The sequence below is a fragment of the Cinclus cinclus genome, chromosome 2 (genome assembly GCF_963662255.1).
Source record: "Cinclus cinclus chromosome 2, bCinCin1.1, whole genome shotgun sequence".
NCBI lineage: Eukaryota > Metazoa > Chordata > Aves > Passeriformes > Cinclidae > Cinclus > Cinclus cinclus.
Window position 1 is genome coordinate 50628882 of NC_085047.1, and position 13723 is coordinate 50642604.

The 13723-nt window shown below is 37.9% G+C and overlaps 1 protein-coding gene across 1 annotated transcript in view; it reads left to right on the forward strand.

Annotated features, from left to right (window-relative positions):
• The window catches only part of FRY (FRY microtubule binding protein), a 154659-nt gene that overhangs the window by 102239 nt on the left and 38697 nt on the right, over positions 1-13723 (forward strand). The window contains 9 exon segments of the mRNA XM_062514919.1: positions 784-934; positions 1498-1601; positions 4685-4870; positions 6753-6951; positions 7551-7672; positions 8542-8729; positions 9655-9749; positions 11397-11998; positions 13602-13699. Coding sequence (XP_062370903.1) covers positions 784-934; positions 1498-1601; positions 4685-4870; positions 6753-6951; positions 7551-7672; positions 8542-8729; positions 9655-9749; positions 11397-11998; positions 13602-13699 — 1745 coding nt within the window.

The following is a 13723-nucleotide window of genomic DNA, read 5'->3' on the forward strand; positions in this document are numbered from 1 at the left end:
AGTGTATCACAGACTGCCAGACCTCAGAAATAAAAAGCAAACAGTGAGAAAATCACGAGGAATGTGAGGGAACAAAATACAGGAGAGATGAACAAAACTGTGCAGTTGAGACGAGACAGAAAGGGGTGGAAATAACTTACTTGACCCACATCATTGCAGATAAACAGGTGGAAGAGAATACCCTAGTGCTCATTAACAAACAGCAGCTGTCACACTAAAGCAAAATTAAATATATCTTTGAGAAATTCAAGATAATAATTTATCCCTGTTGAAAGAAAATTACCCTGAAGATGTTTTTTTTTGCATTCCTTATGCCTCCTTGTTAATTCAGGACATTTAACTTCTGCCTTTGTAGCATTGCTCAGCAGGGCACTGGTGAGGAGTTGCAAGAATGTGTCGCTGGTACTCAGCTCCTTGCAGCAGATGGCTTCTGACAGCAGCTTTGTTGGCTGAACTTTTCCCTCATTTTTGAAGGGAAAGTCTGTTGCTTGGTGCTTTGTGATCTGGATCCAAAGCAACTAAGTGACAGCAGGGATTCAGCTGCTGCTCCTACCATTCAGTGCTGCCTGCCTGGAATCTCTTTAATTTCCAGCAGCATGAAAGAGGGATTAAAAATGCATCACTTGTTATTGAACACAGGAATTTGCAAACCTCATGGCATCTTATCTCATTGTTTCAAACAGCTGAACTCATATGTTAGCATAAAATCTATTCTAGTATTTTGCAGGAATAGGTAACCAGACTTGAGATTTATGCACTTTTTTTGAATGCTTTTCTATGCAGATGATCCTGTTTCTCCATATACAAGCTGGTTATTGAATATTGTTGAAACCAAACAGCCACATCCCCTGCCCATGCCTTACAATGGAGGATGTTGGGCACCCCTTGTGGACTATCTCCCAGAAACCATCACACCCCGGGGACCCCTTCACAGGTGAGCAGTTTCTCATTCTGACATTTCAGACAGTGAGATGCTTCCTGTTAGCAGTTGACCAACACCAATCCAACTGTCCCACCATTCAGAACATCTGAAAATCATACATTCAATTTCTGCTGATTTCCAGTGCAAAAATCAACATGCAGTGAAAGCTCACAATTCTACCATATTTCTACCAGAAAGCCTATTTACCATGTAGGCCATCACTGATAAGAATAGGACTGATTAAACAACTGAAACAGAAAAGGAAAATTTATTTTTCCCAGGCCTCTGTGCCTGTTATTCATAGCACTTTGATCTTTCATTCTAACTAGGCCATGCATATTATGAAATTCAACTTTTACATAATTTATATTGACAGTAATGGGGTTTTTTTTCAGTAATGGGTACTTGTTTGCTTGATACTGTAACTGAAGTGCTGCAGCATTAATTGTATTGAGAAGAAATGCTACAAATCTGAGCATTTATAGATTGTTTATTTCTTCAGGAATAGGCTGAATCCTGTTTGTGCTTTCCCATTTCCAAGAGGTTTGAAACTGATGCTGTGGTTTAACTTCCAGGTGCAATATTGCTGTTATCTTCATGACTGAGATGGTAGTGGATCACAGTGTGAGAGAAGATTGGGCTCTTCACCTCCCTTTATTGCTACATGCTCTCTTTTTGGGTAAGACCAACAGAACAAGAAAGAAAGTATAAATTTACTCCATCCTTTAGTTTTGCTGACGCTGTAGAACTGTGTTTCTTGCATGTTTTATGATTTCCTCCCTCCACCCTAAAAGAAAAAGCCCAAGGTAGTTGCAGTCTGTAAATTAGTCTCAAAACTTTGAAGTTTTTGAATATTTTGGTCAATTTCACCCAAATTGGCGAGGTGAGTAGAAACTTGAAGATGAATTACTTCCTAAAATAGCTCTATAAAAGTGTGTGGCATGGCCCCTGCAAGAAAAGGAGGTGAAACTCATGCTTTTGTTCAGCTTGGTTAGTATGACAGTCTGCACATACCTTGTACCTGGACTACACACACCTGTGCTGTCTCTTGCCTTTGCAAAAATAGTCTGTAAGAGAGCCAGGGCAGCTGTACTGCACAGGTAATGGAGGTAGGACACAGACCACTGAAAAGCAGAGCCTCATTAATTTCACTGCTGATGGAATACTTTGTCATCAGTGTGTTCCCTTATATACCTGAGCACTGAGGCACTGCTTTTTCCCCACTGCTGTGTCTGTTCCTGGCTGTACCACAGCTCATCTGGAGGCCGTTACCTTCCTTGTCCTGCCGTTCAACATTACCAAAAGTGAGTGGCCTAATTTTTTAGCACACAAGATTATTTAGCATTATAAAGCCATACCCTGACTTTCGTGGTTGGTAAATAATAGTGTTCACAAATAAACACAGAGAGTTGTGAAATAAATTTATTGTAGTTGAGATCACAGTTCCCTTCTCATTCAGTCACCATAGTTACCACTAAGTATTCACAGTCAGTCTGGGAAGAGTGTGCTGATCAGCAGGCAAAAAGAGATTAAATTGGGATGTTGCAGCACAGTGGTAAAATGAAGTATATGTTAAAGAAGATTCTTGTTCTCCTTTACAGCTACTCTGTTAGCAACTGTTATGCTCAAAAGTTTTTGATGAAGTAGGGTCTTGTGTGTCAGTACATTGATTTCACAAACTTCTAATGAAACACAGGACTAACAAACCAGGATTGTGTTGGATGGGACTTCCAGAGTCAGTTTCAATATTATATTTTACATATATTCACTTAAAATTTAAATTTATTTTGTGGCTGCCTGTAACAGCTTTCTTATTCTTTTGTCTATTTCTGTGAACTTTCTAAGTGTGAGAAGGAGCTGAAAGAGAACTGGGTAATTTTCTGCATCAAACCAATAACTCTTAACTGATCAAACAACATCTTTATTATGATTTGTAACAAGTGTGAGAAAACCGGTGCTTACACTTAGAAATTATCAGAAGAATAAATTAAGAACTTAAGAAGGAATAGAGCAGTGTGACCACTTCAGCTAAGACAGATTTTAGGATCCATCAGGGAGCCATGCAAATAAACAAATGCAAAAACAGTTATGATACTAGTAATCCATTAGAAAAGTATCTTTAGTTATTTGTTTGTGCAATAAGGCTTTGACATTACAGATTTTTAATAAGGAATAAATAGAAAGTTATTAATACCATATCAGACAATCCCTTGGCTAAAAACTCTTGATTCTGAAATGTGAAAATAAAATTAAATGTAACTGGTAACTAAATGTAGCTAGTTTAGTGGTAACTAAACTGAGATCACAGCTTTCAGGCTTCAAGGTTAGTTTCCCTAGAGTTGTTATACCTTCTGTGGAAAATTTTTCCATTCTGTAGTAGAGTTCTTGTGGTGTTGTAAGGAAATTGTGCCACACATTAGCCAAAGGCATGAATGTAATTAAAAATTAAGTATTTCTGTCCTGTTGGAATGTGAGCAGGCAGATGCATCTGACTGAAAAGCAGACTAGAAACTGGTATGTTGGCTACCTGGAAAGCTGGTATAGTGTCATTTATTGGAAGGAGTGAGAAAATATTAAAATGAAATTATTCTGAAATGCTTGTGTGTTTAAGAGGTAGTTGCATGGTTTGTAGTAGTGTTGGCGAAGCAGGCAGGCAGATTGCTGGTTTCAACTTGCCTATCTCTGGTGCATGAAAATCACTGCTGTTTAAAATCTCTTTTGCAACCAGTGTGAAATTAGTTGAACAGCGAAACTCCTTTCCCATGGAAATGTGTCCATGTCACAGAAGCTTACCTTCCTTGGAACTCTTACAGGTTAAAGAAGGGACCAGCACTGGGCAAGCACAAAGACTGAACTGTCCTTCTCAGTTCCCAGTTAGCAGATCTGTGCCAATAATGAGCAGCTTCATTATTGCAGGCCAAACGAGAACCAGCATGATTAGAGTATATTAGAAAACACCTGACTTGAAAGATCTGTTGGCTGCTGCCACACAGAGTAATGAAGTAGCTGCTTTTTTGAAGAGGAATATATGCTGAGAAGAGAGGAGTTGAAGAAGAAAAAAATTAAGTTTTTCAGCACTGAAACTACTCTTAAACAGAAGAAAGTATGTTTAAATATACTACAAGGTACTGAAAGAGAATCAAACTGAGATTACTAAAACAGTGTTTCCTTCGTATTTATACTTCATGAACTATTCTGGCTGTTTTAAAATCTTACAGACAGCAGTAGTGTAAACCAAATCAGTCTTTCAGCACTAGACTTTCAGTTTGAGTTCTGCATCCTGAGTTAGGGGCTAATTTCTCATGCTGCTCACTGGTAGTTTAACTTCTTTTTTGAGTGATTTGTCTTGTCAGTTCCTTTTTTAATAAATCAGTACCTGCCTCATACAGTTTGCACTCATTCTGAAACGGATGCCTCTGCTAGAAAGCCAGATGCTGTGGTAAGCAATACAATTACAGCCACCATTGAGAATACCTCATCTTTAGAGCTTTTCCAGACCTGTCAACTTAACTGCAGTGAGACAGAATGCAAAAGCTGTATTGACAGTCATTCTTTGTACCTCCTGTGTGGGACCTCAGTCTGGAAACTAAGTATACACATATATTTAAGTACCAGCACGGGTAACTGTGTCTGGAAATACTACATCTTTTTGTTTATTTGCACTGTTGTCATGAACTGCCTTGGAATTTTTACTATTTCTGGAATGTGAACTTGTTTATTTTTACTTCATATTCAGAGATTGCTGTAACCTTTTCTTTTTAGGTCTTGACCATTACCGCCCGGAGGTCTTTGAACACAGTAAAAAGTTACTGCTTCACCTTTTGATTGCATTATCTTGCAATAACAACTATCAAGCCATTGCATCTGTGCTTCTTCAGACCAGAGAGATGAATGAGACCAAGACTCTGACAGTACAACCTGCATACTTACCTGAATATCTTTACACAGGTAATGAAGCAGAAGAAGAACACTGTATCATACTGTCAGGTTTTGATAGGTCAAAGTAATAAAGTGGCAAATATGAACAGTTCCCATTAATACTAATTCCACACGAACTACCCTAGGGATGCATGCAATTTATTATTAGACAACTTTTCATGATAGTGAGAAAGTTATCTAATGTAAGGCAAAATATGTAATGAAGTATTTTAAAATTAATAGGGCTAATAACTTCCTGATTCCCCCCTCAGGGATCCAGAGCTACTTTAAATGAAAGCAATCATTCCTCAACCTTAAAAGAAATTAATAAATAGTTCCGACACAGAAAGAGCAGCAAGAATGTGCAGCTCAGATTTTCCATCATTAAATTTCACTTCAAACACACCCTCCTTTATATCACTGATACATTGCATTTCTGTCCTGAAATCTGTTTCTACATTAAGAGTCTTTTATCAGACCTCTGCTGAGGTCAATGTTCTATTACTTTTAGGAATTTACCTGTTTTTAAGGAGTTGGTTGGAACCAAGTTGTAGAAAGCTGCTTGTTAGATTTAGTGTTGCCATATATTACTAAAAGCAAGTGTACTGTTCAGTTTTGAAGGAATCACAGAACCAATATAGGGTTGTAGATGTAGGATTAGTTGTCAGGAACAGAGTGAGGAATTTTACCATAAAGTGAAAAATGAAAAGTAAAGTTTCTCAAATCAGTGGCATTTCCATGGTTCTTTAGGAAGCAATAAGTAATTTGGCTTTATAAAAAATACTACATGATAACTTAATATTTTTTCTGAGACACGACAAAATTATTTTAAAGTAGTAAGATGAAGAGATAGGTATTTTAGATTGATGAATTATTTTGGCCAAAGAAATTTCATTCTGAATAACTTCAGTGAAAAATTATCTCATGAATTTCCTGTATTGAGTTGGGTGGATTTCTTTCCCAGTGCATATCTATGAATTATTAAATACAGAATAAAATTCTTACATTAAAATTACATTACTGCTTTTCTGCCAAAGTGAAAAACTCTTTTCATTCTTGCATCTAAAAAATGTAATTGGTACCCTAAGTCTGGTCCTCTGGAGTTCAAGAAGTTACCAAGACTTCATATTTTGGACTGGTTTTTGAGAAGCTAATATAAGGAGTGAGAGTATGGGTGAGTAGCTATAGCAAAAAATCCTAACTGAAAATGCTTCAGCTCAGGTTTGTTCCACATAATGTCAGGCAGCCAACCTGAGTCTTCTGATCTGCAATGGATTTTGTCCTGCTCCCATTTTTCTCTCAAGGCTTTTTCTTTTTTCTGTTGTAAATACAGCCTAAACATGACTAGAGGTCTAAACTTAAGAAAACAGGTCTGGGTTTCTAGTCTTAGCACTGAAACTGTGGCAAGTTTTTGATCTAGCAGAACTCTTGCTCAAGTGTTTCATCCTAATGCTGAAAATATTTTGTATGATTAGTCCAGTGGGTACAGTTACTAAAGGTGTTGAACAGAAGCCTTAAACATTTGTGTCTTGATTTCCATTACATTTGTAAAATTGGGACAGCATAATTGTTCTAAAAATTCCACCCTGCAGTTTTTTATTATATCAGCTAGCCCAGAGAAGCCCTAGAATGTTTCTTTTCCAAGTACTGTTGTCCTTGTGCAGTAAAAAAAAAGAAACCTTGACTTTGATAGTTTTCATTTTATTCTGGATTCTACACATTTAGAAACAAAGTACCATTTTCACTCCCATCAGTGTTTGGGGGTGGTTGTGTTCTGCAGGTTTTCCCCATGTTTCCCAGTGGAAGGTTTCAGCTGCTGCTGACTCTGGAAGAGCTGCTTGGCAGACACTTTCATCTGCAAAGCTGGCCCAGAAGTGCATTCCATCTTTATCTCCCCCCTTTTGGCTGGCAGGTGGCTTTGACTTTCTGCGGGAATACCAGTCATCTCCAGTGCCAGACTCCGGCTTGAGCTCCAGCTCCACCTCCTCCAGTATCAGTCTGGGAGGCAGCAGTGGAAATCTCCCACAGATTACACAAGAAGTTGAGGACATGGACACTGCTGCTGAATCAGATGAGAAAGCAAACAAATTAATTGAGTTTCTGACGACCAGGTAATGCAGATAAGCAAAGGATATGTTTGTACTTGGAGTGCTTGCATATTTTCATGAAGGAACTTTAAAGGAAGAGGACTGAGCTTTAATAGTAATTACAGACCCCATTCCTCTTGTATTGATATTTATAGTACTAGGTAGGTACCTAAAAGCACTAAAGTGTCAGGAAAAAAAACCTGAAAAAAAATCTTGCCTGACAGAAATAAAATATTTAATTGACTGATAGTTTTATATTCAGAAATTAACTAATAGATGAAGCCAGTTTCATTTTTATAAAATAAGATATAACGTGACCAGCTAATAGTGAAAAGCCATAGTGAAACTAACATTAACTACCAGCGACAGCCAGCAGACTCTAGGCACGATGTCACATGAAAAGCAGGAATTTGTTTATGCTGCTCTCTACATAGCATAGCTTATATTTTAAAATACAGCATAGGAATATTTATTTACATGTATTTAAAATTCTGTTTGGTCATATGTTTACCAGGCCACGGCCCGGTAAATATCTAAGTACCTGTACAAATTACATTTTTTTAACTGATTACTTTTATTTCAGATAATTCAAAGAAATTTTGCACTTTATGTATTTCTTTAAGGGCATTTGGTCCACTTTGGTGCCATGAAGATATCACTCCCAAAAATCAGAACACCAAGAGTGCTGAACAGCTCACCAATTTTCTGCGCCATGTTGTATCTGTATTTAAAGATTCCAAGTCAGGTAGTAAATATTTCCTTTTTATAACTAAAAAAAGTTTCCCTCTCAGTGATACTTAATGTTTATCCTGTGACTTAGTAGATCTGCTTATGCAGAAGCACAGTAAATATGTCTTAACAAGAATGTATGACATATGAAAGAATTGTTTTAAAACAGTCATGGTGGATTAAACTGTGGCTAAATGTTGAATTGAATATTTCTTCAAAGCTGTTGGTAGAAAGCCTTTTGATTGATTCTGCCAGATAAAATCTCCTCTGTGTCCTGTTAGTAATCACAGCTACTAAGTAAATATACTTTGTTACATTTCTTCTGGCAATAGAAGTTTAGTTTTCATTTATTATGGTTTTTAGAATATAGAGAATGGGCTGATTGCATTTTGAAAACCAGCACAGTCACTAATTAAATAATTTCGAAGATCAAAGCAGAATGCAGCATTAGTATTTATATTAAAGATCTTATCCAAAGCCTTCTGAAGCTAATAGAAATACTCCTAATTCAATTTGGCTTCAGGTTTGGGAGTTTTCAGAAGTTACTGTTGCTGCCAGCAAAAATAGTGGATGGCTTGAAAGTTTGTCCAGAATTGTAAAAAAAAACCAAAACAAAACAAAAAAAAACCAAAAAAAAACAGATTATCAATTTCAGACTCAGAATTTTGTTTTGCAGTTAATTCAGTTAATTTTCTTGCGCTCTGTGTGAAATAAATGTAAAATTCTCCAAAGCACAGACGTTTCTGCACCTCCATTTCTCAGTGTTTGCAGCATATGCTAACGAGCATATCCTCCTCACAGAGTAGGTTCAGCCTGTTTATGACCCACAGTAAAGTCTGTAATAAAAATGGGGGAAAAAGCCTGACATCCTCTTCTTTTGCTTAGGTTTTCATTTGGAGCAGCATCTGAGTGAAGTTGCTTTACAAACAGCTCTTTCAAGCTCTTCCAGACATTATGCTGGTCGCTCTTTCCAGATATTCAGGGCCCTAAAGCAGCCCCTTTCTGCACATGCATTGTCTGACCTCCTGTCAAGATTGGTGGAAGTTATTGGAGAGCATGGAGATGAGATTCAGGTATGCGTGTGTAAATGTTGCTTCTTAGAACTGTGGATTCAATGCATACTTAATTTAAAATTACCATTTTAACAAGATGTTCTGGAGTCATGTGGTGAAGAGTAGAATGTGGTCTTAGAAAAGTTTACTTCTGAGTTTGCTGAATGTACCTAATCTGAGTCTTCGTCAGGCTGTTACAATCTTATATAGCTCTAAAGAGAACAACTGGAAATTTTTAGTAATTGTCACTGAAAATTAAATCTTTGTGATGACCATATTTTCCAACTTCATTAATTTGGTCTTAAGGAATCCATCATCTGTCTGGTGATGTAATCTCACAACGTGAAGTAGACGCTGTCTCCTTCCTCAAATGTTATCATGTTTAGGAGTAAAGAAATCTGCCCCATCCATAATAATACAAAGATTACGTTGATTTAATTCGATACAGACCTTTCACAGCACTATGATGTTCACTCTGTTTAGTTAAACAGACTGAAATTTTACAATCAGAGACTATTTATTGTAAGATTCAAGACTTAATAAACAGAAATACTGGCTCTCAGTAAGAAATAGACTGACATCACCTCCACATTTTACTTAGGTAATGGAGCTGCCACAAGATGACAGTAATACTCTGTCACAACTGCTTGTGTAGAATTTAAATCAGTGACCTGCAAGTCAGAGGTTCAGTGTGTCATTACCAATCCCTTGATGAGATATGTGCCCTTTTTGCATACCTTCATAGATCATTCAGAGGCAGAAAATAAAACACATTTGTGGTGACATTTTAATGTTCAGGGCAGTGGCTTCGATGTGAATGTTGGGGGTTTTTTCAGGAGAAATTACATGTTTTCAGTAGGTGCCTGTTCGTTTTATGACCTGAAGATTTTTAAATATTACTGTTTTGAATGTCTTTGTTAAAATGCTTAACTTCCTGCATTGATAGGGGTATGTAATGGAGGCACTACTTACTTTGGAAGCTGCAGTGGATAATCTCTCTGACTGTTTGAAGAACAGTGATCTTTTGACAGTGCTATCACGGTAAGAATCTGTTCTCCTAAATGTATTTTTTTCAATGGTTCATAACATTGAGTGTGCAATTCTGCAGCCTAACAGCAAAAAAATAATTTTGATAAGACTGAGCTCATTTTTAACCTTCCAAGAACCAGACTATGAGCACATTTCAGCCAAATTTTGCCATAATTGAAATGTTGATAGAAATAATAAAACTTTACAATGTGTTGTAAATTCTACCTTGCTGCCATTTGGCTATAATCTACTTTAACATCCTTTAAAAATACTGCATTTTTGCACCTTTGTGTCATAAACCTGAAAATATATCTGGGAAGGAACGTGGGTTTTGTAATACTGGTTTCATACAGTGTGTCATTCTCAAGTGAAGTATTCTCCAGAAATAAGTGATCATGGTTTGTTCTCAATAAAATTAGGGAGAATTTTGTCCTGTGTAGACATGGATTTCGCTTGATGTGTTGACCATCTTTGTGAAACCCTTGGCCTGAAAGTAGGCCTTTGTACACAGAGAGAAGTCACAGGCTCCCTCTCTAACACGGCTGTTAATAGTACTGAGGGAGATGAATGTCTATCTGACTCCTAATAGTAACAACAGAATAGGTAAATAGTTTTTTTTAAATATCCATAATTTACCATGCTTTACCTGCATCACAAAAATACCAGTCCTTTCTGAAGCTAGCAAGCAGGGTGCTGTGCAATGGCAGTACCCAAGGAGTGCCTTCTACTTTCTAAACTAAGAGCTGTTTATCTTTCTTTAGTGCACATTAGAGCAAAGAGAAAGATGGAACAAAAAGTAGGACACACTCCAGAAAGCAGTGGGATGCAATATACTTCTCCCTGACACTTAATTCTAGGATAAGATTCTCTTCAACTACTGCAGACAGTAGAGACTCATAGTGTATGATCAGAGTCAGGAATTAGCTGCTCTCCAGAACAAACTTCCCTTGCTTGTATCAACACAGCATGTTCCTCTATGCAGATAATTGATAGGCATTATCTGGATCATTGCATGGTAGTCCATGAGGAGGCATTAGTCTTGGAAACTGAAATACCTACACTTTCTGTAAACCATCTTGGAGAGGTCAGAGGATACAGCCAGGATAGGATGCAATGTCAGAAGGACCTGTATTTGCAAGAGCCTGGGCAACCCCATGACTGGTTTCTCGAGAATAATGGGGTATATTTGTGGTTCTGCTTAAGATATGCTGGTTTTCTGCCCGCAGTTCTCACGTTACCCAGCAAGCAATTGTGCATTTGCCTGCCAGCTGTGCCAAGTTCAGGGCTTGCTCCATTGATGAGGGCATTTTAAAGACCAGAGTTGTTTTCAGTTCTGCCAGGGTCCCATTGGGAATTGCCATAAGCTACTTCACAGCTGTATATTTCTTATCCCCATGTCATTCCTGCCTATGTAGTCTGTAGGCTATCCTACTGTGGTTTGGTGCGGTGCCATGTGAATCTCATCTCTGTCAGATCTGTGGGCCTGAGTCTGTCTTCTGGAAGAAAGGAGGCAGGCTGCAATAGATGGTTTGGTGTTCTACTTCTCCCATTTAAATATTTTTTTTTACAGTCTGATAAATACTTAGCTTCCATCTGATATGTACCCTTTCAAGCTGTGCATTCACACAATTTAATGGATGTTATAAATCTTGGTTTCAGTTCATCTTCACCAGATTTAACATCAAACACCAAACTGACCGCAAACCGGAAGAGCACGGGGCAGCTGAATATGAATTCTGCAAGTGGCAACACAGCCACTGCTGAGCGAAGTAGACACCAGAGGAGCTTCTCTGTACCCAAAAAGTTTGGAGATGTGGACAAGTCCTCGGACCCACCACGCAGTGCCACACTGGACAGAATTCAAGCATGCACCCAGCAAGGCCTGTCCTCTAAAACAAGAAGTTCGTCCTCTCTAAAGGACAGCCTCACCGATCCATCCCATATTAACAATCCAACCAACCTACTGGCCACCATCTTCTGGGTTGCTGTGGCTTTGATGGAATCAGATTTTGAGTTTGAGTACCTAATGGCACTGCGGTTGCTGAATAAACTTCTGGCTCATTTGCCACTAGATAAAGCTGAAAACCGGGAGAAGTTAGAGAAGCTGCAAGGGCAGCTGAAATGGGCAGACTTCTCAGGACTTCAGCAGCTACTCCTGAAAGGATTCACTTCCCTTACTACCACTGACCTCACACTCCAGCTCTTCAGTTTGTTGACGCCAGTGTCTCGAATATCCATGGTGGATTCCTCTCAAGCTATCGGTAAAACCATTATGCTTTCCTCTCTTTCAGTTTCTGTTACACTGACATTTGGTGGCAGACCTCACTCAGCTATCTGAACAAACCCAAAAATAGTAATTTTTCTTTCTCTTTAAATATAGCATAATGTACTTTTGCTTTGAACTGGGTGAGCTTTATTTGAAATTTCACAGAAATAATGGCCTTTTTCTAGAAAGTGAATCCATTGCACAATAAGGTTTTGGAGGAGAGAAATCATGTATTATTCAGCATTTCATTTCTAGGGCTGTAGCAGCATATAAAGTTTCTGACTGGTGACACAGTAAACATGTAAGAAGATAGTGTCAAAACTTCTCTTACCTACTTTGGTCAGTTTTTCTGTTCAATTGTTTTAGACTATGTTAAATTGCTTGATTTTAAATTAGTGTTTCATGGTATTTTCTCTAAAAATATAAATATAAAAAACTCTAGTACACTCTAGATAAACTACAATAGCACAATAGTGAGTGAGGAGAGAGACCTTATAAGAAGAGGTTATAAGGAAATAAGATAGCATTTTGAAATTCCCCGTCATTTAGTTGAGGTTGTAGCCGCTTCTTAATTCTATTTCCTGAAGACACTTTCTGCATTGTTCCAGATTTTTCCTCCTCTCTTTTGGTCAGAAACACAGATACTAAGACAAATGTCCAGGCTTTACAAATAAGTCATAGCAAGCCTGGACACAGAGTAAAGGGATGAATGTTATGAACAGCCTGCACATCTCTAAGCACCTGTGTGGTTCCCATTTTCCAGGCTTTGGTTGGGCAATTCACACACTGAATTGCTGTGACAGTAGCATCTGGAGGTATCTTTCCTTTTCCCTGAATAAAGAGGGGGAGTAGGGAAACCATGATCCTCATTTCAGCAACTTGTTTAGTTGTGTTCAATGAGAGGGAATGAATGGTTAGAAAACTATTTTCACTGAAAAAATTATTTCTTTTCAAAAAGCAGATTGTGTCCAGATACAATTAGTTGACTTCTGAGCTCTCACCTAAACTAGAGCAGTATTTGTTATACCTCTCTGTTACAGCTGCTAGAGGTATTTCATCAGCTACCTTGAGCTATGAGTTAGTTGGTGCAGAAGAACTGAATCCCATTTCCAGACAGCACTTAAGCTAATTACAGCACCCGGAATTTCTGCATTATTATTGCCTTGAACAGTACAAAACAATTGAAGCTGTGCCTGGCAGCTGACCAGAACAGTTGTTTATTAATCAGTACTCAGTGAATTTCATTTTGTGTTTTAGCAGCTATAGTGAAAATGCCACTGGTTAAGCCTGTCAATAAGGCAGTTAAGTGGAAAAGATAAAAATTATCTCTATCAGGAATGTACAGTAGTGTTTGCAGAAATAGGTTCATGCTTTACAAGAGTATTGCTGCCTAAATGACGTACTAGATTTTCAAATTAAGGCCCCTTTAAGACAAATGTGGTATGGCCAGTGGTGTGACCAACTTGACAGGGTCTATGTGAGTTTATGGCTAATGTAATATTGAAACTGTGACCTCCCATGAAACACCAATTTAAAGATCACTATGGCTTTTGCTCTCCAGAATATATTTTTTTTTGTTCTGTATTTTCTTGTTCTAGGATTTCCACTGAATGTTTTGTGTCTCCTGCCCCATTTAATTCAGCATTTTGACAGCCCAAACCAGTTTTGTAAAGATATAGCCGAAAGGATTGCTCAGGTATTAAAATCATTTGCTGTTTTG